At 34.4% G+C, this 23228-nt stretch overlaps 2 protein-coding genes across 5 annotated transcripts in view; one reads left to right on the top strand and one right to left on the bottom strand.

Annotated features, from left to right (window-relative positions):
* ankfn1a (ankyrin repeat and fibronectin type III domain containing 1a) overlaps positions 1-9960 on the bottom strand; it is a 78455-nt gene extending 68495 nt beyond the window's left edge. The window contains exons 1-5 of one of the 4 annotated variants that reach the window (XM_082152968.1): positions 9459-9959; positions 9269-9350; positions 8006-8130; positions 7686-7859; positions 5043-5275 (exon numbers count right to left, since the gene is read on the bottom strand). In XM_082152968.1, coding sequence (XP_082009094.1) covers positions 5043-5275; positions 7686-7859; positions 8006-8130; positions 9269-9350; positions 9459-9505 — 661 coding nt within the window. In that variant the 5' untranslated portion in view covers positions 9506-9959. Of the gene's footprint in view, positions 1-5042; positions 5276-7685; positions 7860-8005; positions 8131-9268 lie in introns of all 4 variants that reach the window. The other 3 variants (XM_082152970.1, XM_082152967.1, XM_082152969.1) reach the window with 3 other exon arrangements.
* Positions 9961-19776: 9816 nt separating this feature from the next.
* Positions 19777-22063, top strand: smim36 (small integral membrane protein 36). Its single transcript, XM_082152605.1, has 2 exons — positions 19777-20267; positions 21903-22063. The coding sequence occupies exon 1, from the start codon at positions 19868-19870 to the stop codon at positions 20177-20179; it is 312 nt and encodes a 103-aa protein (XP_082008731.1). The 5' UTR covers positions 19777-19867; the 3' UTR covers positions 20180-20267; positions 21903-22063.
* Positions 22064-23228: the final 1165 nt, after the last annotated feature.

Below are 23228 nucleotides of genomic sequence, written 5' to 3'. Positions count from 1 at the left end.
TAGTGACCTCTACTGGACGACTGGAGTAGAGGATGAATTAGAAAATGCACTGCTCACAAAAATATTATCAAAGTGCATCAATTAATCAAAAAATTTATATCACAGACTAAATTCATTATGTCTGGCTATTTAAAAGCAACATTAAGATAAAGATTAAAAATGCAAAGAGTACATTACAATTATTATAAACGACTTATTTATTAGTAAGAAGAATAAATTGTTTTAATGAGTTTTTCACAAGATTAAATTAAATTACAGATAACTAATTCGTAAGAAATAATTTAAATTACATAATATAAATCTGTATTATATGTCATTTGATTTAAAGTGAAAAATGTACTATTAATGTAATTTGATTTTAATTAAAAATTAAAAGATTGGGGACTGAATTTTCAGCATCATTACTTTAGTGTCACGTGATCCTTCAGAAATCAGACTAATAGTAGCATTACTTATTATTATCAATGCTGGAAACAGGTCTGATTAATGTTTTTGTGGAAACCGTGATCTTTATTTTTCAAGATACTTTGATGAATAGAAAATAATGCATCCCTGAATAAAAGCATTCATTTATATCAATTAATATAAATAAATAAAAAAACTTTTGAACAGTAGTGTACATAATTTGATTTAACTTAGAGAAAGAGTGTTTTTGTGTAATTTATTTTACACCAACAAAAAATTTAATTTAAATAGCAAAATGTACATTTTACAGAAATTTACATTTTTATTAAATAATCAGAGATTTTTCAAACAAAAGCAATGCCAACAAAACAATGAATAAAAAGACAAATGAGTGACCTTAAAGGAATAGTTATAGGAATAAAGGAATTCTGTCATGATTTACTCGACCTCGAGTTGTTTCAAACCTGTGTGAATTTCTTTCTTCTGTTGAACACAAAGGAAGATATTTTGAAGATTGTCGGTAACCAGACAGTTGATGGACCCCATTGACTTCCATGGTAGGAAAAAAAAATACTATGGAAGTCAATGGGGTCCATCAACTGTCTGGTTACCGACAATCTTCAAAATATCTTCCTTTGTGTTGAACAGAAGAAAGAAATTCACACAGGTTTGGAACAACTCGAGGTTGAGTAAATCATGACAGAATTTTCATTTTGAAGTGAACTAATCCTTTAACTGCTTTTACCCAGACAACCCTTTTAGCCTATAATTTCCGGCTTGTGCCATTTAGCAGTTCCCTGTACATAGGGGTTATCTAACCCTGATTGTATCATTTAGTACATTAAGGCTCACGTCCCCAGGTAAAAAACAGAGAACTCGGAGGCTGAAAACAATCCTCCAACAGCACTCATTCTATTACACGGGATGGTGTCATTAAACAGAAGATAACACCCAGCACCCATTGGAGCTCTTTGGATAAAATATTGATTCTGACGCCACAGCTGACATCAATATGTGCACTGAACACTTCTGTGGAAACAATTCCAGAATCCCTAGAGGGGGATCACATCAACACCACTTTCCTTTTCATTCCGTTCACTTTTAGCCCAAAGGTGAATCTAGGTATGGAAAACACAGTGACTTTAACAAACCAAACAAAGGTGTGGAAAACACTATCGTTGTTTACCATCATGGCATGGCTAGGCTGATGTTTTGCAAATCTTTGAATCTGATAAAGATTCAACTAAAAAAAACTTTCAGCATATATAGCATTTAAAGCATGTTTCCTGTGCTAAAGTACACTGCGTTAAATTGACATTTGATCACATATACTGTATGTTCAGAATGAATAGTATGTAAAAGAGTACACTACTCTTCAAAAGTTTGGGTTCAGTAAGATTTCTTAACCTTAATGTTTTTGAAAGAAATCTCTATTGCTCACCAAAGCTCAAAATACAGTAAAAATAGTAATATTGTGAAATATTAATACAATTTAAAATAACTACTTCCTATTTTTTAATAGATTTTAAAATGTAATTTATTCCTGCGATGCAAAGCTGAATTTTCAGTATCATTTCTCCAGTCTTCAGTGTCACATGATCCTTCAGAAATCATTCTAATATGCTGATTTGCTGCTAAAGAAACAATTTTTTAAGTTATTAATGTTGAAAACAGTTGCGCTATTTAATCTTTTTTTCAGGATTCATTGATGAACACAAAGTAAAAAAATTAAAACAGCATTTATTTGAAATAGAAAACTTTTGTAACACTATAAATGTCTTTACTGTCACTTTTGATCAATTTACTGCATCCTTACCAAATTAAAATATTAATTTCTTTCACTAAAATAATCTTAGGGCCAGTTCATTCCAAGGACGATAACTATAAAGATAATGATAAAGATATATAGTTTTAAAAATCGTTCTCAATATTAAATAATAACATAGTTCCCACCACAGCTATAACGATAACGGCACAGAGAAACAATATTGTTGAAATCACTTTCAGAATGATTTTATCCAGCTGATGAACGATAAAAACACTGACAGCCAATCAGAATCCATCCTGCTGTAATGAGCTCAAGCTTCTATAGCGGCAGACAAGCACGCGCTTAGAATAAACAGAGCGATATCATCTGCTGGTGTGGACGCTAATATAGTTATCGTTCTTGGTTTGAACGGATCTTAACTGATACCAAACTTTTAGTAGTGTACACAGTATGCAATGATAAATGTTGTAAACAGTATACACTACGCTGTTGCCATAATATTGTCACACTACGCACAACATGTTTCCATTTACCACCTCAGAAAAACTCTAATTTAAAATGTTTATCCATATATATCCACCATGGATATAAAATACATTTAATTTCCATTTTATTACATTTATTGTAAATGTAACGTATTGTTACAGTCCAAACCCCCCAGACTGTAACATACAACTTTTCATACTAGAAATAGAGTGAGTGCATTGTATCGTGGGATACAGTGTTCCCCACAGTGTTCTTGGGGGATTATCTGGGTATTCCATACATACATAACATTAGTATATGTGTATACATACTGCACATTCATACTATTTAATGCAACAATAGTAAGAGTAGTATGCTAGCATTCTGAACACAGCCTCATACACTCTTAAAGTGATAGTTTAATTTTGTCATTATTAACCCTCATCTCATTCCAACCTTGAAGACTTTCTTCAGAAGTCTTGGAATATAGCACATGAGTTGTGTGGACTTCTTTTATGATACTTTTATGGTGCTATATCCACACATACAGAAATAAAGTCAGGATTGGAACAACATGAGGGTGAGTAAATGATGACAGAATTAACATGGCGAACAAACTCTTTAACAATCTTCCAAGAGCACCCTCCACTGTTTACATACCAGTCATACGCTCTTCCAGAGATAGGCAGAGCTGTTTCCTGCCATTCTGTGCCACCCCTAAAGATAGTGATAATACTCTTTTGAAGGGTAGGTGGGGTTGGAGAGGGACTTCTTCATCTCTAGGTACCAGAAAATGTTGGTTTCCCTGACGAGTCCTTGTAAAATAAATTGCTCATTATGCCATCCGTAAGGTTCACCACTACTATTGCGATAGCATTAATGAACATCGCCTGCAGGGCAGTGCCACAAATAAACCTGCAATTAGGAGTCATTTCCACATACAACAAGAACGCTAATGACAGAGTCACCTCTGGCGATCGGCAGCATAACAGCATGAACTCCAAGATGAGCTTGGTTAAAACACTAATATTAAAACACTGCGTTCTGTAGGATATCCTCATTATTTACAAACGTGCAACTTAATTGCTGTGTCTCATCTCTTTTTGTTTCAATATAAATGTGTTTTGTAGTAAGTATTGTCCCATTTATGCTTTTATATAAAATAGCATAACATGTCTAAAGCTTTGCAGCAACCCAGCTAACAGGGAACATTCTCAGGACTTTGGCAAGGTTCTCTCAAAGTTATGAACAAACGTTCTTCCAGTAACGTAAATACAATGTTCATTCAAAGTTATCTGGTCTTTAATAATGTTCTCAAAATATTAGCAAAAAAAAAGTTATTCATCGTTCATGGAACGTTTTTTCTGAAATGTTTTAGTCTAATGCTCTGGCAAGGTTTTCTCAAAGTTATGAAGAAATGGGAAACAGTTTATTTTAAGGAGACGTAGTTACACGTTACTACAATAAATAACGTGAATTATTTATCAATAAATAATGCATAAATTCAATAAATGATGCATAATTACAAGTAACTAACCCTAGACTAAACCCTAATACTAGCCGTAACTCTATAGTAAGTGCATGTAGTCAATTAATATCACTTATACTTATTTGAGCAAGTACAATATAAGTACAACGTAACTACGTCACCTTAAAATTAAATTAAATTGTTAATAAAATTGTTTGTTCAAAGTTATCTGGTATTTAATAACGTTATTAAAAAATGTGTTCATGAAACGTTGAGGAAGTATCATTCCCCTGTTTGAAAAAATTATAAAATGGAATGTTCCATGAAAAAAAACATTAATAAAACATTTTTTAAAAACTGGATGTTCAGGGAACATTCAGAAATAAAGTTTTCATATCTCTATGTGAACGTTAGCAAAACGTTCTTAGAATCTTTTTTTGTTTGTTGGGAATAAATTTGCATTTTATTTACCTAGTTTTCACAGCATCATCATTTACTATTGGTAATTGCAACAAAACACAGTGAGAGTATCATTCCCGGCAGAAGCAATTAGCTAGATTACTCAAGTCATTAATTTTGCAGAGAACCTTTGCCCTCGAATTTCACAAATATGTGTGTCAAACTGTGCAAATTGCTTGATGAAATTGGATGTAACAGGCAATCAAGCAAATAAAAACAAACAGCACCGCAAGCAATGCTTGGCGAAACGTAGAAAACGAGACTAGAAATCAATCCATTCAAGACCTCCAAATGTGGTTCCAACTCAAATATAGAAGTTCAAACACTGAAACACTACACGTATATATATTTGACTCGCTCAAAGAAGTTTCGAACCACAGCACTAGCACAATCATACATATAGAGAGCCAAAAGAGTTTTGGAGAAGAGGTGGTATCTGAAACTATGATGAATGGATGCAGTTTGTGATTGGCATACCTGATGCGTCCCAGTGCAGTCCTCCGGGGCTGGCTGCCAGGCGCCGCCGTTTCCTCACGCTCACGCCGCCATGACAGGAGTCTCTGGAGGGCTTGGGCAGGGGAGTTGAGGTGGTCCGCAGGGGCGATGAGGAGTGATGGGAGGCTGAAACTGGCAGGAGCGGAGAGGGTGGCAATAGATGGGTTTTCCTCTCCTGGCACTGGCTCAGATGACTAGACTCGTTCTCCGGGGGCCTGTGGAACGAAAGAGATTTCATTTCTGCTGTCACTCCACTATAATTAGCTGTCATAGCGTGATGTTTTCATGATCACAATTGAGCTCCCCCGTACCGCACAGCGTGTCATACCGGCAGTGAAAAACGCAGGTTTTTCCATAACAATCAACGCTGAGAAAATTACAGCTTTAGCTGGATGTCAGAAAAAGCAGGGAATTAAACATGTGTGAGAATAAAATGTTGGAATATTTTAAAAGGATTATATTATAGACATCAAGCGGTATAGGCAATATTATGTGCACAATTTAATTCTTAGTTTGAGAACAATCTATTCTAAAAATATAACTAAATTTGGAAGATAAAATATATAGCAATGCAATAATACATTTAGTAGAAGCCTCAATAAAATAATAAATAGTTATAAAAATAAACAAACACCAATTTGATTGAAAACACCCTTTTTTTCGGTTTAGGAATATACAGTACCTGGAATCTGGAAGGGTATAGCTTTGGCTTTTTCTTGATCCTCTCGTGCGAGATCCTGATTTTTTTCTTCTAAACAAAAACTCAACAATCCGTTCCATTGCAAGCATGATGCCCTCATGCACTTCTTCTCTTCATGTAAAACAAGTTATTAAAGATTTTCCATTTGATTCCGTATGAGCCATGAGCAGCATATTAAATCTGAATGCACCTGCAAGATCTAACGCCACCGTTTTTGCCCAGGACTTCCCGTTGCTAAAGCCTTTTTATAGTCAAATCAACAACGTAATCGCTCTAGGGTAAAAAGAAGGCCCCTAGTAAAAATAAAAAAAATAAAAAACACTAAAAAAGAAGCAGCCCAACCAGCGTTCAGCGCCCGGCATAAATATTAAATTGCACCAGCCGCACACACAAAAGCCATATCAGTCTGTCAAGAGTCAAGTGTAGCGCATATCTGATGGTAGAGTTGCTTTTGTGAGGCTTGATTAACTGTAGCAAGTTAAGAGAGGTTTCCAGTGAATGCTTTGTTTCCACTGAGAGATGTAATAACACCATCGCAGTATGGAGCCCGGCTTTTTGTTTTTAATAAATGGCTCTGCTTAGGCTTATGAATGTAGCCTGATTACATAAAGTTGGATGGCAGTGTGTTTCTTTTTTCTACCCCAGGCAGGATAAAAGCAATTTTAACTGGTCTTAGTCATTGTATGCACTGCATTTTTGTGCCTAGTTTGTAGCGTATGGTTTTGGGTGTTCTGATGATTCAGTTTTTGTTGAGACTAGTGCTGCATAAAAGGTAGCTGAGAAGACATGATTGGTTTTGATTGGCTATTGAAACCACAAGAGCCACAGTGATTCAACATGTAGTAGGTTGACTGGTACTGTCAGTGCAATTCTCTCTTCTCTGCACAGCTCTTAGTTTCGATACGCATTCAAAAGTGTGTATAAAGAAAACAAGCATGTTTAATAGGACTCTAAAAGTAATCAGATGTTGTTAAATATGGAGTGAAATGTTTATTGAGAACTAAGAGAACTAAGAGTCATTTAAATGTCAGTCACAATCTGTACAAATTTGTACATACTCACATATCTTTTTGAAATAAATGGTTTGCAGATGTCTGGCTATGTAAGAGTGTTCTGCTAACAAGAAGGTCCAAACACTGACTTGTGTAAACAATGAATAAACAATGACATCATGTGGTCAATACACGAATTGCAGTCTACCAACTGCACTCAGTCAAACATAAAGACATTTTTTCTTGAACAGTTGAAAACAACATGTTTTACTATATAAATATATATATATATAATTTTTTTTTTTATAGTATTTTTATGTATATATATTGATTTTACATTAATTTGGTCATTCAAATTGTAAATATATTTATGATTTTAATGTTCGGTAAGGCTTTTTTTCCTTGATAATTTCCAGCTGACTGTACATTATCTCAGTTATTGCAAGCTACTTACCAAATAAATAAGCAAAATGGATATTTGAGCTGGAATTATTTGAATATGTAAGAAGAAAAATACTTATTGCGAGCTACTTACTAAATAAATAAGCAAAATGAATATCTGAGCTGGAATTATTTGAATATGTAAGAAGAAAGATACCACAGAATGAGACGAGAGGCTTGGAATGTGCTAAATGAGTTAACTGGCTGTCAGTATTCAATTCTACAGTTTAGTGGTCATTACACACACACACACAAATAGAATTGGATATTCCAAAGAGCTGTGTAATAATAAAATAGGCAATTATGTATTTGCATGTCCATAAGATAGTAAAGCAAGACACTGCTAACCAAGCTAACAGTCTAAGCACACAGACATAAGATTTCTGGTTGGATATGAAAATTGTCTTTAACTGAAACGCCTACTCTAAAATGTCATCAAACTGGTCTGTACAGGAACTAGCATGTCTTCAAATTCACTCACAAACACTTTACCTGGATTCTTTGTATGTGTCTCCATTGTCATTCTCATGGGAGGGATTGTCGTTCTCATGGGAGGGTGTCAGCATGGAGCAAACTGAATCCCGGCTCCTGGGTAACAAAGTGGAGGGCATACACAGCCACGTCTCCAGATCAGAGAATTTTGAGTAGCTCAGCATCTCTAAAACACTGAAATACAGGAATACAATAATCATTCAGTTTTACTTAATTAAACCTATTTATTTTTATATATAAACCTCTCTCTCTCTCTCTCTCTCTATATATATTTTTTTATTTGTTTTTATATATATGTGTGTATATAGTGCTTACAGTACCTGTCCTCTCCCATTCCAGGGATTTCATATTTCTCATTAGCTGTGAGGCAACCATATGGTGTTTGTGATTCCTGTGGAGACAGCAGGCAACTTTTCTCGGTCTCATAAGACATCTTGAGCCATTTCTGAGCACACAAAGAAAATAGTACAACCTGTTAGTGTACTATATATGCTTATCATGGCAGGTTTTCTTCTACAACCACTAATGAAGCCAAATTACACAGAAGCCAAAATCCACATAGCTAATGTTATGGACCTGAGGTCACTTCTCAGCACAGGTCCCTGCTGGTGGTGCCAAACAGAGGCTGGATAAATAATCAAGCCTGCATACATTACTAATGCCCATTCAGCATACAGTATCTGGCTGACATGTTTTAGTAGCCTTAGTGAGAGCAGGTCTAGTTGTCACATGGTGGAGCTGTCAAACAGGTTATATCCCAGTAACTATGGTTTAAGGCTAAATGTGAATTATGCCCTATCCTAATATGAAATTCATATTTTAAATATGAAATCATGAACATATAAATATGTAAATATGAATTAAAATATTACATTATAACAAGAAAAACAAAAGAATATTAATCTATGATATGAACAAAGTTTAATGCATAATTTCATTTAGCCTAAACAACAAAAGCAGCATCAGAGCCGACTATGATACTGTTTACATTTTCTACCAAAACCAAACGATAAAAGATATTTTAATGTTAACTTTTACATTTGGCTGTTTCCTGTTTTACTGTTTACATTAAAAGGAAACCTTTATGGGTTGTTTAATGGCAGGTTCCATTGTGGCAACTAGTGTGACAGGCAGCATTTCCTGCTATTGGGGCATGTTGTCACAGGAAAATATTAATAAATGATCAGAAACTTTTTATCCATGGCAGTAACTGTGGAAATGTTCAATGGATTTTTGTAGCCAAGACTTTAATGAGTGACTTAAACATAAAGTCGACTTCCAAAAATAAACAATCATGATAAACATTCACTCCCATAATCACTACAGAAATTACTTTAAACAAAATAGCTTTAGCATATAGGTGTGGCTCCGAAATAGCGTTAAGATCTTCTCACATTTTTACCATCACAACACAGTTCATATCCCACATGCATCCATCTTTAATTATTCCTCTTCCCAACACTCCACCTACACTTTGCAAACACTTCAGTTGCGATGTACAGTGTAAAGTTTACACATTTTCACCTCCAGGGCAGACAGCTTCATTGAATACGAATACTCGTTTGGAAAAGGAGGGAATGTACCTCTTTGTTCTCCGGTTCTGGACTCAAGGAACCGCGGCGGATCCTCAGAACATCTGCATCCTCTTCCCGTAAAAACCTGAAACTAGACTCAAAACTTCCCGTTACGTGTCTTCCACTCAGGCGTAGTGAAAAGTCGAACTTCTGCGACTGCATGTAGGAAGAAAAGCAAAAGATTTTTAGCAAAACTCACCAAATATGATCTCTGTTCGCCATCAGGAAGTGAAGAAACCCTGTCATCTGCTTCGAAGATACTCTTTCATCTCTGGTCGATAACTATAAACTGTTCCACGGAGTAATGTTTTGATAGCCTATGTTTTGCTAACGAGTGTATACATACACTTCATACATGTATGGACGTAAAAATGTCGATTTTCTTTGAAACCCGTCCTGTTCAGATTTCTTGTACTTGTCTGTGTAAGATAAGACAGGAAATATTTATGTAGTTATCCAGGAAAATGAGGGACTGCAATTATCTCACATAAACAATTCTTCATCTTCATGTTGATGTAACCAAAGAACATCTCAGCTATTTTCACCAGAGAACATGATGACTATAGCCTCAATTATATAAACCTTGCAGTTTTTGTTGCCTATAATATTTATGAAGAATATGTAACACTGTTAATCTATAAATCCAGTGTAAAAAAAAAAAGTGTAAAAAAAAAAAAGTTGAATAAACTAAAACGTGCTTGTGGTAACTTAAACTGAATGGTTTTATTAAAGTAAATTTAAGTAAAAATTATTATATTAAAACTATAGGCTAATTGTATTGTAAATTATATTATTAAATATTATTATTATTATTAAATAATTATATAAATATTATGATGCACTGAATCACTGTAAAAAAATATTTTTCAAAGTTTTATAAACCATGATTATTGGAAATAATCAAATAAATATTCAAATATGATTTAAAGTTGCAGTAAGAGATTTCTGAGAAACGCTGTTGAAAGTGGATTGGGAGCAGCACGACTCCATAGTAGCCAATCAGCAGTAGGGGGCGTGTCCATTCATGATGGGGGAGGAGAGAGAGTCAAGTGGGAGATTTGAAGAAAGATTGTAGAAAGAGAGATGGCTGAGAGACATTACAACAACAACTAAAAAGATCAGAGGAATATCACTGAGAAAAGGGTTACGATCTGGCAAGAGACCTAAGTGGGAGGCCTGAAGAAAGACGACAAAATTGCGTTGTTTCTGATCTATTGATTTTGCTGTTTCACACAACCAAGAGATGCTGTTGTTGTAATGTTAGCTATAGTAATTGGACAGTTTAGTGTCATTGTTTGTCTGAAGCTGGTGTGCTGCTGACGACTAAACCATTTCTTGCAAGTATACACTCATATTGGATGTACATTTTTTGTTCCTCCCTTGTTGTTCGATCGTCATCTCCACTTTATTTTTTGAGAAGCATTATTTTGCTTTGCCTCAGCCATGATAAAGTGTCATCTCTTGAATTGTATTTTCGTGCATTTTGGGGGGCGGAGCAATGAAGGGAGGGGTGTGTTTGTTTGGGTTGACTTTAAATGTCAACAGTGTTTCTCAGAAATCGCTTTTCTGCACATTTAAGCCTTATCTGGTGGCATTTAAAAGGTTGCATAGGGGAGGGACATAAAATACCTCAGAATATTAAACATATTGCTCAAATAATGTAATTTTATCCTTTCTTTAAAGGGTTAGTTCACCCAAAACTGAAAATACTATCAATTACTCACCCTCACGTTGTTCCAACCCCGTAAGACTTTCGTTCATCTTCAGAACACAAATTAAGATATTTTTGATGAAATCTGAGAGCTGTCTCACTCCTCCATAGGCTTCTATGTAATTTCATTCTGCCGGCCCAGAAAAGTTATAGACATCGTTAAAATACCCAGATAGCACACGTACATCACGGAGACGTCTATTTGATGTGCGTGTTTACAACTGGATGATGTATTTTTTAGAGTGTTTGCTCATCTGCAATACGTCTATAGGACTTTTCCTTTCAGATATCAAATAGATGTTTAGAAAATGTCTTAAAGATGTAATGATTTAGATTGTATGTTAAACTGACATCTTAAAGATGTCTATCAGATGTTAGTAAACATCAGATGCTTTCCAGATGAAGTGATTTTTAACAGACATCTTGCAGACGTACGTGTACTATCTGGGATAGTCCAAGTGACAGTGGCTCAACCTTAAGTTTATCAAGCGACGAGAATACTTTTTGTGCGCAAAAACAAAAAACGACTTTATTCAACTATTCATTTTTTTCTGTGTGGGCCTCTGACGTGAGTTCACGAGAGCGCCACGACGCATGCGTGAGAAGTAGAGTTTAAGTATTAAGTCTAAAGTATAGTTGAATCGGTATTTTAGTTGTTATTTTTTTCGCACAAAAAGTATTTTCATCGCTTGATAAACTTAAGGTTGAGCCACTGTAGTCACTTGGACTATTTTAACAATGTCTTTACTAACTTTTTTGGACTTTTCTTTTATGTAAATATAATATTAAAAATATCTTAATTTGTGTTCCGAAGATGAACGAAAGTCTTGTATCTCACAGGAACATTACCCTCAAGGTCAGTGACCTTGTTGCTTTTAGATAAAGATGCTAGATGATGCTTTTACCAAGACACTTGAGTATGTCACATTTCAATATTTTCCCCTATAAATTAAACCCACTCACTCCCTGTGAATGTTTCTTTCCCCTGTTAGTCACTAAAAAGACCACATGAGGGAGCTTTAACCCACGCATTTCTTCAGAGACTGAAACCCGCCTCATGAAACCAGTTGAAGACTTTTCAGCAGACATGATGATAAATTATTTTCTGAGAAACTCACAGTTCTACACAGATCACAATGCAGATGAGCAAGAGTCCAAGCACAGCACCCAGTTATGGGAGTGGGAAAAAGATGAAAGGCAGAGAACATTGAACATCTGTCTGTAATTGACGGCATGGCCAGGGAATCTAGGGGAGTGTGTGGCCTTGCAGCTGTGGTGCAGGGATTTGTTTTTGTTCCTTGGATACTGTGGCACCCTGGAGGCCCAGAAACTGACCCACCACAGGGACGATTCCAAAGGATGCGTGCAGTCAGTATGTAGAGGGTTAAATATCAAGGTTGTATTTAAAGGAAGAGAAACATATTGAAGAAATAATTCATTTCCACGCTAGGGCACATATGCTTCATGTCATGGTGAGTTTTTTCTTCAGCTTCTCAGTTTGGAATGCTTCTTTATTTATGCATTAAACTTTCTGCATGACTATAGTGAACTGGTAAATAATTTGACTGTGTTATTTTATAAATAGCTACTTAAATCTGTCCATATGTGCACTATCGTTCAAAGGTTTTGTGGCTCACCAAAGCTGCATTGATCAAAAATACTGTTAAAACATTAATATTGTGAAATATTATTTCAATTTAAAACAACTGTTTATATTTTAATATATTTTTAAAAAGTAATTTATTCTTGTGATGGCAAAGATTCATTTTCAGCATGGTGTGCAGCTTCAGTGTCACATGATCCTTCTAATATCAGAAATCATTCTAATATGCTGATTTGCTGCTAAAGTAACAATTTGATTATTATTATTACATTGAAAACTTTTTTGCTGCTTAATATGCCTATTTTTGTGAATAACTATGATATGTTTTATATGATATAATAGAAAAAGTTCAAAAGAAAAGTTTTATTTGAAATAGATTGTTTTGGAAACATTATTAATGTCTTTACTGACATAATTGAATGCATCATTGCTGAATAAAAGTATTATTATTATTATTATTTTAATTACTGACCACAAACATTTGAACAATTCTGTATAAAGTTCTTATTTTTCAAAACAAAATAGAAATTTAAAAAGATCATAATAGTGACTATATGGTATAATTTTTCATAATTGCCTATATTTTTAGGATATGACTCCTGGGAAGGGAAAACCGAGGCATTAAAGCAATAAACATAAATCCTGAAATTGCAATACAGTACAGTATCATACAATACAATAAAAATAATTACATAAACTAAAAAAGATATAGAAATAAATATACTCTGAATCTACATTTATTCATTTAATAGATACTTTTGTCCAATGCAAATCCAAACTATTATTGAACTCTTTATTTGCTAAATGTAGTGCAACATGAAAAATGCTTGTTGCAGAAGAAATCTACTGTACATACTGAATGACTGAACAAGTGAATAGTTAGAAATGATCAATGATGAAAAAAGATATGTACATGGATGGACGAATGAATGAATATGATAGTTCACTTAATCTAAAGACTTACGAAACGGGTAATTACATTAAAACTTATATCTTATTATGGTAATTTTTGACCATAGAAATGCTGCTACGAACTGAATCTTCAGTAAAGAGCAAGAGGAACCAGACAAAAGTGAAGCATCCTAGCAGCTTTCACTGGACCATGAGCTCTGATCATTCTGCGCTGAAGGGTTCAGCCCTGGTTAATGGAGTAGAGCTGACGACAGCCACTGGAGGGGCGGAGGGGTCCTGCTCTCGCTGTACTCTTCCTTTCGGTGTGGTTCTCCTGATCATTGGCGTTGCAGTCACAGCGGTAGCCTACAGTTTCAGCACCCACGGATCGACCATCTCCATTCTGGGACTTCTGCTCCTCATCGGTGGACTGTTGCTTCTGGGCTTCAGTGCAGTGTGCATGAGATGCAGAAAGAGAAGAAAAATGGACAGATCGTGGGAGAGTCAGACTGACCTGGTAGAGAGTCGGAGGAATAGCTTTGATTAAAATATGCTTCGGATTGACTGAAAATGTGTTCATTTGAATCCATTTGTCATTAAAATTCAATGTTGTAAAATCAAATCAAATTTCTGATTACATTTATTTTTAAAAATTAAAAATTTGCAGAAGGCACAATGAATGAGTTTGTTAAATGTTAAATGCAGAGTTTAGAGTTTTAACAGAATCAGATACATATTCATACATGCAATAAATACCCAGATTTGCATTAAACTGTACGATTCGCATGACATACCTTTTGGGTTTAAAAAGACCTACTTTGAATGGAAATATTGGTGACTTTAAATCACATGCATAAAAACCAAAGCAGCACATTCATTGAGATTAGACAGATTATGCCCTGTGTCATGTATGGTTTGCATGGCCCCACTTGTGACCTCAGTTATTCTTTTTATTTTATTTTTTTTATCTGGTACGTTTACAGTATAATCCTTGTCAAACTATAAAACTTTGGGCAGGTGGTATGTGCTAGTGTTCACTGCCGTAAGCTGTAATAGATGCTTATGGACAGATCAAGACATAAATAGACAGATGTTGCAAACCCAGATTAAAAGAAGAAAAGCACTCTACTTTCTCGTCCATTAACAGGAATGTCAAACAATACTGTACCCTTGGATAACCTTTGCGTATAGCACTAAATATAAACGTTTCATTTTAAAACTTTTTTATTGTTGAGACGTGATAGAATGGCTTATTTAAAATATAATTTCATCTTTTATGTCACTTTTGTAGTGTATATTATATTGGCTATATGCCTCAACAATATATCACACAAAAATGTATGAAATATGCCCAAAAAATATATATATATATATTTAGTTTTATTTATATTGTTGAGACTTCTTTTTAATCTTTTTTGTCACTTCTGTAGTGTCTTTATATGGTCCATTTTTGCAATATTACTATATGTGTATTATGTGTAAATGCATGTGTATTCAGTTAACAGTTGTGTTTATACGTATATATATAGCCTATATATATATACCCATACAACTAGAAAAATTCTGAGTGCAAAATGCCACAAAATTTTAAATACCCCCAAAAGCAGTATTAAATCTGATTTTTGGCATCTGTTTTACATCACAGTCCATTTATGATGACATAAAACATAGCTGTTTCTTAAACTCTTTCAGCCAACTCTGTCCCAAACACTCAAAGTGCTTACATTAAATAATTATACATGATTATGTATGCACATTATTGTGTTTTTTTAATGAAACTCTACTGAATGACACAAATAATGAAAAATCCATAAAAATTATGAATGCCAAATGCTTAAAAAATATATTTATACTTAATTAAGTTATTAAATATACTTAAGTTATATTTTCCCAAATTACCTTAAAATAAATAAATATACAATATATATATATAACCTATATATATAACCTATATATATATATATATATATATATATATATATATATATATATATATATATATATATAGGCCTATATATATATATATATATATTATTATTTAATTTTTTTAAGGTAATTAAAAAACATATATATTACTTTTGAAAGTAATGTGTTACAATATTACTTTATTCCCTGAAAATAAACTAATCGCATTACTTACTTTTTATGGAAAATAATGTAAAGTAAATGTGCTTGCTTGTTTGTGTTTTAGTTTTTTTGTTGTTGTTGTTGTTGTTGTTGTTGTTATAAATATAAAGGCCCTTTCACACCAAAAGTGAAATTAATAAGCGTCAGGCTGAAATGATATTCCCACCTGTACAGTAGGCGCAGATCAAACAAACCTTTCAGCTGTGCTGACATTCTGGATTGCAAGAAAGTTCAACACTTTAAGGGTTTCTTAATTATGATTTCTTTTTCTTTTTTTCTTTTATTAATGCGTAATGTTGCTGTTGGAGCATAAACAACATCTACAAATTTACGACGCTCAAAGCTTTAATGCAATCGCATTTTTTATATATATTTTTTTACAACAAACGGCTGGAACTACAACGAGCTTCTTCCCGCGTTGGTGACATCACGAACACTAAAATGTGCATACACCTTGCGCCTGGGAACACGCAACAAAGGGGGTGAGGTCATGCTGGGCTGCTTTAGAGAAGAGGTTTTCACTGTTTTTTTTACACACCGGAAAAAAGTTTGTCCTAAAGGATGACGAACTTAGAGAAGTTAAAATGTATTTTAACACTATTCCTTAAAACCTCAACGTTTGTCTGTCTGTGCACTGCACATTTTATGGAGAACAGATTCCAGAAGAGAGTAGGCTATGCAGGCTACGCACAAAAGCTTCTCCTGAAAGAAATACTTTTCCCCATTTTGTCGGGACAATCTTTTTGTTTATGGATCACAACTTGTAAGTAGCCTATATCTTATTATTTGTTTGTGTTTTTTATTAAAAGTTCCAATTCTAAGTTTTATGTAGGCTAGTTGCTATGCTATGCTGTAAACGAATGGCAAAGCTTTGCCTCCGCTAGCCTACTAACTAACATTATAGGCTAGTGTTTACTTTTGCTTTTGTACGGCTGTTCACCACCCCTTAGGAAAATTAACCCATGATTTTGTGATTGATTACTGTTTGTATTGCCATAGTTTTCCAACGAATATGATTAAATGGTGGATAACCGTACTTGCAAAGTCCGTACTTGAAATCTGGACAGCACGATCCTTCATTAACACTGTCAGGGTCTAAATCCAGGGGGGCAGGGTTTCATAAAATATTGAAGCTTCCCCGGGCGCCGCCATTGATTAGCGGACCCCCACCTGCTGTTAGCATTCCATTGACTCCCATTCATTTTGGCGTCACTTTGACAGCGAATAACTTTACATCTGAGGCGTTTAAAGACTCCATTTTTCCATTATTTATTTCTAAAGAAACACAAAAATGTATAAAAGACATTACCTTGTATCTTACGTTATCGCCCCGTAGATGCAGTTTTTGTAAAAATAGGCTAACGATTGCGTCATAACCACGCGACTCTCTGTCGCACAGTAGAGAAATTACCGTATGGACAGGAGGAGAAGCTCGCGGGCAATCGGGGGGACGTGGAGGCAAAAGGACAAAATAATTAATCAGAATACTTAGCAAAAGTTGCTCCTGCTCCAAACTCATGGACACCTCCTACTCACGATCTCCAGCTCTGCAAGTTTCGGAAGGGAATGATTCAGATTTCTCTTGGTACAGCTACTAGAAGACAGACGGGTTGCTCACGTCACATCTACGTTGTCAAGCTCAGTTTGAGTCTGCGCAGTACGCTCGACCCCCAGGAAGTGAGTGCTTCTAATTGACTTCACTTGTCTCCGTTGAATCCAATGGGGTCGCTGTGTCCAGTTTATATAGGCTACTGTCTATGTCTAAATCGGGCTCGAAATGATTTGAAATTGACACCATTGTTGATATTTATATTTGAGTAGAGCTAGCAGTTATGAAGTGGCCTGATATTTCCCTAACACATGCTATGCGCTGCCAATCACAACACACTGGGCCAGCTAACCAATCACAGCACATTTCGTATTTAGGAAGGAGGGGCTTCATCGAAAACGAAAAATCGTGGGTTTTTTTTACAATCAAGCATGAAAACATATTCTAGTACACCCCAAAAACAAAATCAAGACTTCGTAAAAGGGCATAATAGGACCCCTTTAAAAAAATTAACAAAAATTAAACACAAATGTGATTTTTGCTTATTAGTATTTGAATTGAATAATCGAAGGTCAGCAGCAAAGACATTGGTTAATAAAGTTAGATTAAATGCATAAAGTATATGTGTGCTATTTAACATTTAATTATTGCAGGTTTGTGTGGTTTTCTGAGTTTGCATTTGATTGTTTTTATTCATTTTGAGGAATACTGAATCAGTTTTTGTGCAAGTGAGATGAGTAAATGCTCACATTTAGTCTATAACTACAATAACCATCATGTTTACTCAGCGCGCCGCACACACAATGCGTCTGTACTTACTTCTGATTCCTCTCAACATGGAGACAAGTTACTTAGATATTTTTTGTAAATGAAAAGTAGTGCATTACTTTACAAGTTACTTGAAAAAGTAATCTGATTACACGACTCACATTACTTGTAATGCATTACCCCAACACTATATATATATATATATATATATATATATATATATATATATATAACCTTAACATTTATGACATATGCTAAATGTTACATTTTCTCAAAATACCTCCACACATAACCTTAAATCTGCTTTTTGGCTCCAGTGTTATATCACCATCCATTAATAATGACATGACATAACTGTTAGCCACTCTCCCAAAAACCTTCAAAGTGCTTTATGTTTTATTTAATTATTCATCATATATAATTATTAATACAAAAGTGTTTTATTATAATTAAATAAAATTAAAAACCCATAAAACTAGAAAAATTATGAGTGCAAAATTCCACAAAATTTTAAATACCTCCAAAAGCAGTATTAAATCTGCTTTTTGGCATCTGTTTTACATCACAGTCCATTTATTGTCTGAGTAGAGCAGCTAACATTCTCAAGGATCCATCCCACCCTGGACATCATCTGTTTGCCCAGTTGCCCTCTGGTAGGCGCTTTAGATCTATTGCATCACGGACTAATAGATTTAAGAATATGGCTTCTACCCCAGAGCTGTAAGAGAACTTAACAACACTACAAAGTACTGAACTTTTGACTATACTTTGGTAAATCATGATTCAATTATACAGAGTTGAATTACAGTTAAGGTCACTTTTTTTGTGAAAACAATGTGTAATTACATGAATCTATCAAGTTTCTGAATTGTAGTGTGTTATATTTATGGTGTCTTAATTATTGTTTTGGGGTTTGCCAAGTAATTTCATTGTATTTTACACGCAATGACAATAAAAGGAATTGAATTGAATTGAATTTATGATGACATAAAACATAGCTGTTTCTTAGACTCTTTCAGCCAACTCTGTCCCAAACACTCGAAGTATGCCTTACATTTAATAATAATATATGATTTTGTATGCACATTATTGTGTTTTTTTAATGAAACTACTGAATGACACAAATAAGGAAAAATCCATAAAAATGATGAATGCCAAATGCTAAAAAAAAATATTTATACTTAAGTTATTAAATATACTTAATTAAGTTATATTTTCCCAAATTACCTTCAAAAACAACATTAGTATGCTTTTTGGCCTCGGTATTATGTCCATTTATAAAGACATAACATAACTAGTAGCCACTTTTAATTAACACTGTCTCAAATTCTTATTATGCTTTAAATACAAAATAAAAATCATTACAAGTTATTATTATGTAAAAAAATATCTTGATTAAACAAAACAAAAAATCCAGAAAAATAAATGCAAAGTGTGTGTGTGTGTGGGGGGGGTATGCATATTCCATTTCCCGAAAATACCTCCACACACATTAAATCTGCTTTTTGGCTTGAGTGTTATGTCACGGTCCATTATAATGACATAACTAAAAGTCGTTCATTACACAATACTCCGTGAAATCCCACATTGACGTGCTTCTGGCGAAAGGACACGAGGTGGGACATGCTAAAAATTCTACTCCACCCTTTCACCGCTTCTATCTACATAATTTGTCCAAATCCATCTTGCAATGTGCAGTTGGCAAAATTAAAATGGCAGCTTAAGCTATTAAAGTGAGCAGCTTTTAATCATTGGCTGCAGGAATTTAAGGTTGGTGGAATAGAAGGGGAGGGATTAAAGTCTCTGAACGGCAGAGCGACATCTCCACTCTGATCTCGGCACAGGGCCCTGCTGGTGCTCGTCGGGGGTATCCCTGCTACTGCACGCTTAGCCTGAAGAGCCCGAGTCCATGGTGCCCACGTTTCCCTCAGAGCGCGGAGTCAGGGATGCAGCGTCGCCATGGGTTTCATGGAGTTTTACCTGGAGATTGATCCAGTCACTCTAAACCTCATCATCCTCATCGCCAGCTACGTGATCTTGCTTCTGGTCTTTCTCATCTCTTGCATCCTGTATGACTGCCGGGGGAAAGACCCTACCAAGGAGTACGTCTCCGAGCCCCCCGCCCCACAGCAACAGTCTCCCATCCGGCTCGTGGTGATGCAAAACTCCCCGGCCTCATCGCGTTATAATGAGCAGAACAACACAGCCTCCTCTAACTTCGCACATCTGACCCCTGACATCATGCGTGAGAAGAGGAGCACGCTGGTCTGACCAGAGCATCCAGAGTGAATTTCTCGCATATTCAAACCTCTAGAAGTTAATGAATGCTAAAATTTAAACCTAATTTGAACCGAAACAGGTAAGAAACAATTCATTCTCACTGACCTGAATACATGACCCATTTAATGCACATTGAATTTTAATTTTAATTTTCAAGGTGATGTATTTATACTATTTCTGCATATGATTTATAATATGATTTTTTTTTCTTTGTTTGTTTTTTTAATAAGGATACTAAAATCAAGACATGTTTTAAATACTGACATTATTCAGTCTATACATTATTAAGTATGCAAACAATACTCAGACATATTCCTTTTCCAGGATTGTCAAAGTGGATGACAAGATGAATTGTTTAGAATTTATAACCATTAACAGGGAGAAGGCATCTGGTTGCACAGGGATTAACTTCAGCAACATCAAGTGTCTGTGCTATTGCATCATCATCCGAGTAAACATACAAACCAAAATGGTCGTAGTGACGGCAGTGTTTTACGCACGATGGTCTTTACTTTATCCAGATAAGATGGTTATGTAAATATGATATTGTGTAAAATTTAATTGAATGGCGAAATGCGAACGGGGGGTGGGGGATTGTACAATACAATATCATTATTGTAATAATGTTACAATAAACATAACATTATTATTGTTATGGTCATTTTACATTACAACTTTAGCTTATGTTGTGATTTAGATTTAATACTAAGAGCAGGACTACCTACACGCACTAAACCATTCAATACACATTATCTGCTTTTTTGAGTGCGGATGGATGGATGGATGGATGGATGGATGGATGGATGGATGGATGGATGGATAGATAGATAGATAGATAGATAGATAGATAGATAGATAGATAGATAGATAGATAGATAGATAGATAGATAGATAGATAGATAGATAGATAGATGCTTCAAATAATCTTTTGTTGATTTGAATTTAGACTATATAAAAGCAGCAGCCATCATTTTATATAGCCAATAGCCAGAGAATATGATTTTGACAGACTAATAAACTACAGCACATCTACAGGTGTATCATGTCTGCGATATTGTCATTGCTCTAAGTTGATGTGTAGACACGTCTAGAATTGATATTCGATTATAGTAATTAGCCTAATCATCTATGATCGAATTTGAATGGTAGCCTAATCAAAAAAGGTTGCTAAATTTGAATAAGGACCAGTGCTAGTTTTTATTTCTCAGATAATATTTTTATGATTAACCCATTAAAGACAACCAAACAAACCATTAACATTTTTCAATTAAAGTTACATTTAAAATGACAGTTTTTACTTTTTTATCTGTCATTGGTAATGTCAATCTGGGCTGTTCATCATGTGCATTGCTGCTGACATCACAGTAACATAATATGAATTTTCCTGCTCATAACCTGTTGATTTGTTCATTTCTAACTGATATCTTTGTCTATAACTAGTTACTGTAAAATACACTGCAAAGAACAAACTATGTGAAATAACAAGTTTGCTGTGGTCAACAGTGCAAGAATTGCTAATATGAACATATTTTTCGCAATGTTTTTCTCTTGATCTCCATATACTGTCGCACCCGTTTAAAGAGACAGCGTTCATCATTAGAATTACGTAACGTGACCCTCTGACTTTAAACTGACAACACATCAAACAGCATTTTGCAACTGAAGGCGAGGTCAAGAAAACACCGTCTTTAATGGCTTCTCTTCTCTGTTTCAGAGCATCCATCTGCATTCATTAGTTTATTGTGGACAATTTCATCATGGAAATGAAGTTATTTTATCCTCTGGACACTGGATGGAGGCCGGCAGAAGACACGTGTGCATTCCTAAACAGAGCTAATGTCTGGACAAGTGTACAGTCACAATGTTGTCTGCCGTAAAAATGACGTGATTATGCAGCTTTGTTAAAAGCATAAATGTTGCCCATGTAGTGTACAACACTAAGTATATAACTTATAGATTTCGAATGTGTCTGTTGTGAAGTTTGAATGTGTGTGTGTGTGTTTGTAAACTTATAGGTATATTATAAAGGATACATTTACAATAATTGTTTCACAGTAAAAACAAAGTCATTCCACACTGATGAATCCACTTGGCTGAATGCATATCATCAGGCGTAAATCATAATCTATGCATTGCATTTCTTTTTTCAAAGCGAACTTATTTTGCATTCAGTATATTCATTTAGCCATTTACTGTATGTATTCCCCAGGAATCAAATGCTGCTGAGCAGATGGTCTACACATCATCTAAAATGCTATATATTCATGAAGTATAATAATAATAATAATAATAAAAGTATAATAATAATAACGCTATAATGAACAAACAATGAGAAATATATATTTCACAAGCATTTATTAACCTTTGTTAATGTAAGTTAATAAAAAATGTATCTTTTAATGTTCATGATAATTGACAGTGCATTAACTAATGTTAGATATGAACTTTTGATCTTAAAAATATATTAGAAAATGTTGGCTTAACATTAACCAAGATTAATAAATGCTGTAAAAGTATTGTTCATTGTTTGTTCTTGTAAACTAGTTAAGTAATGTTAACAAATGAAACCTTATTGAAAAGATGATGATAATAATAATAATTGTTATTTTCTGAAGAAAGAAGTAAAAAAATTAATATGTAATCTTTTTTGTGTTCATTTAAAAAATATATCGATTTTTGTTTTACAAAATTGTTTGTTAGTCAAGAGGTAATTAATTCCTAATTTCACTAATATAACATACATAAAACTCATGTATTCTCTATTGGTGAATAAAGCAAATTATTATTTTATTTTTTACTTGTGCATGTTTTTGTTTCATGTATCAGCATGGTAAAAGCTGTGATAAAAACAACTGAGCAAATCTTGAATCATTTTTATAATTCCTAACTGAATTGGAATTTACAGAGAAAGCAGGTCTATATATCAATCACATATAGCTAAAACAACTGAACACTGGCCCTCAATCGATCAGGGTCAGTTATCCTGTGTTGGCCATGAGTTGGAGAGGGTAAGCAAGGGACAGTGGTGGAGGACAGTGCA

The sequence above is a fragment of the Leuciscus leuciscus genome, assembly GCF_965113295.1.
Source record: "Leuciscus leuciscus genome assembly, chromosome: 21".
NCBI classification, from domain to species: Eukaryota; Metazoa; Chordata; class Actinopteri; order Cypriniformes; family Leuciscidae; genus Leuciscus; species Leuciscus leuciscus.
The sequence above is the reverse complement of the archived record's forward strand: the minus strand, read 5'-3'. Positions and strand labels throughout refer to the sequence as shown.

Excerpts from the sequence above, each read along its gene's own strand:
- smim36 (XM_082152605.1), top strand. The coding sequence starts at position 19,868 with ATGGGTTTCATGGAGTTTTACCTGGAGATTGATCCAGTCACTCTAAAC.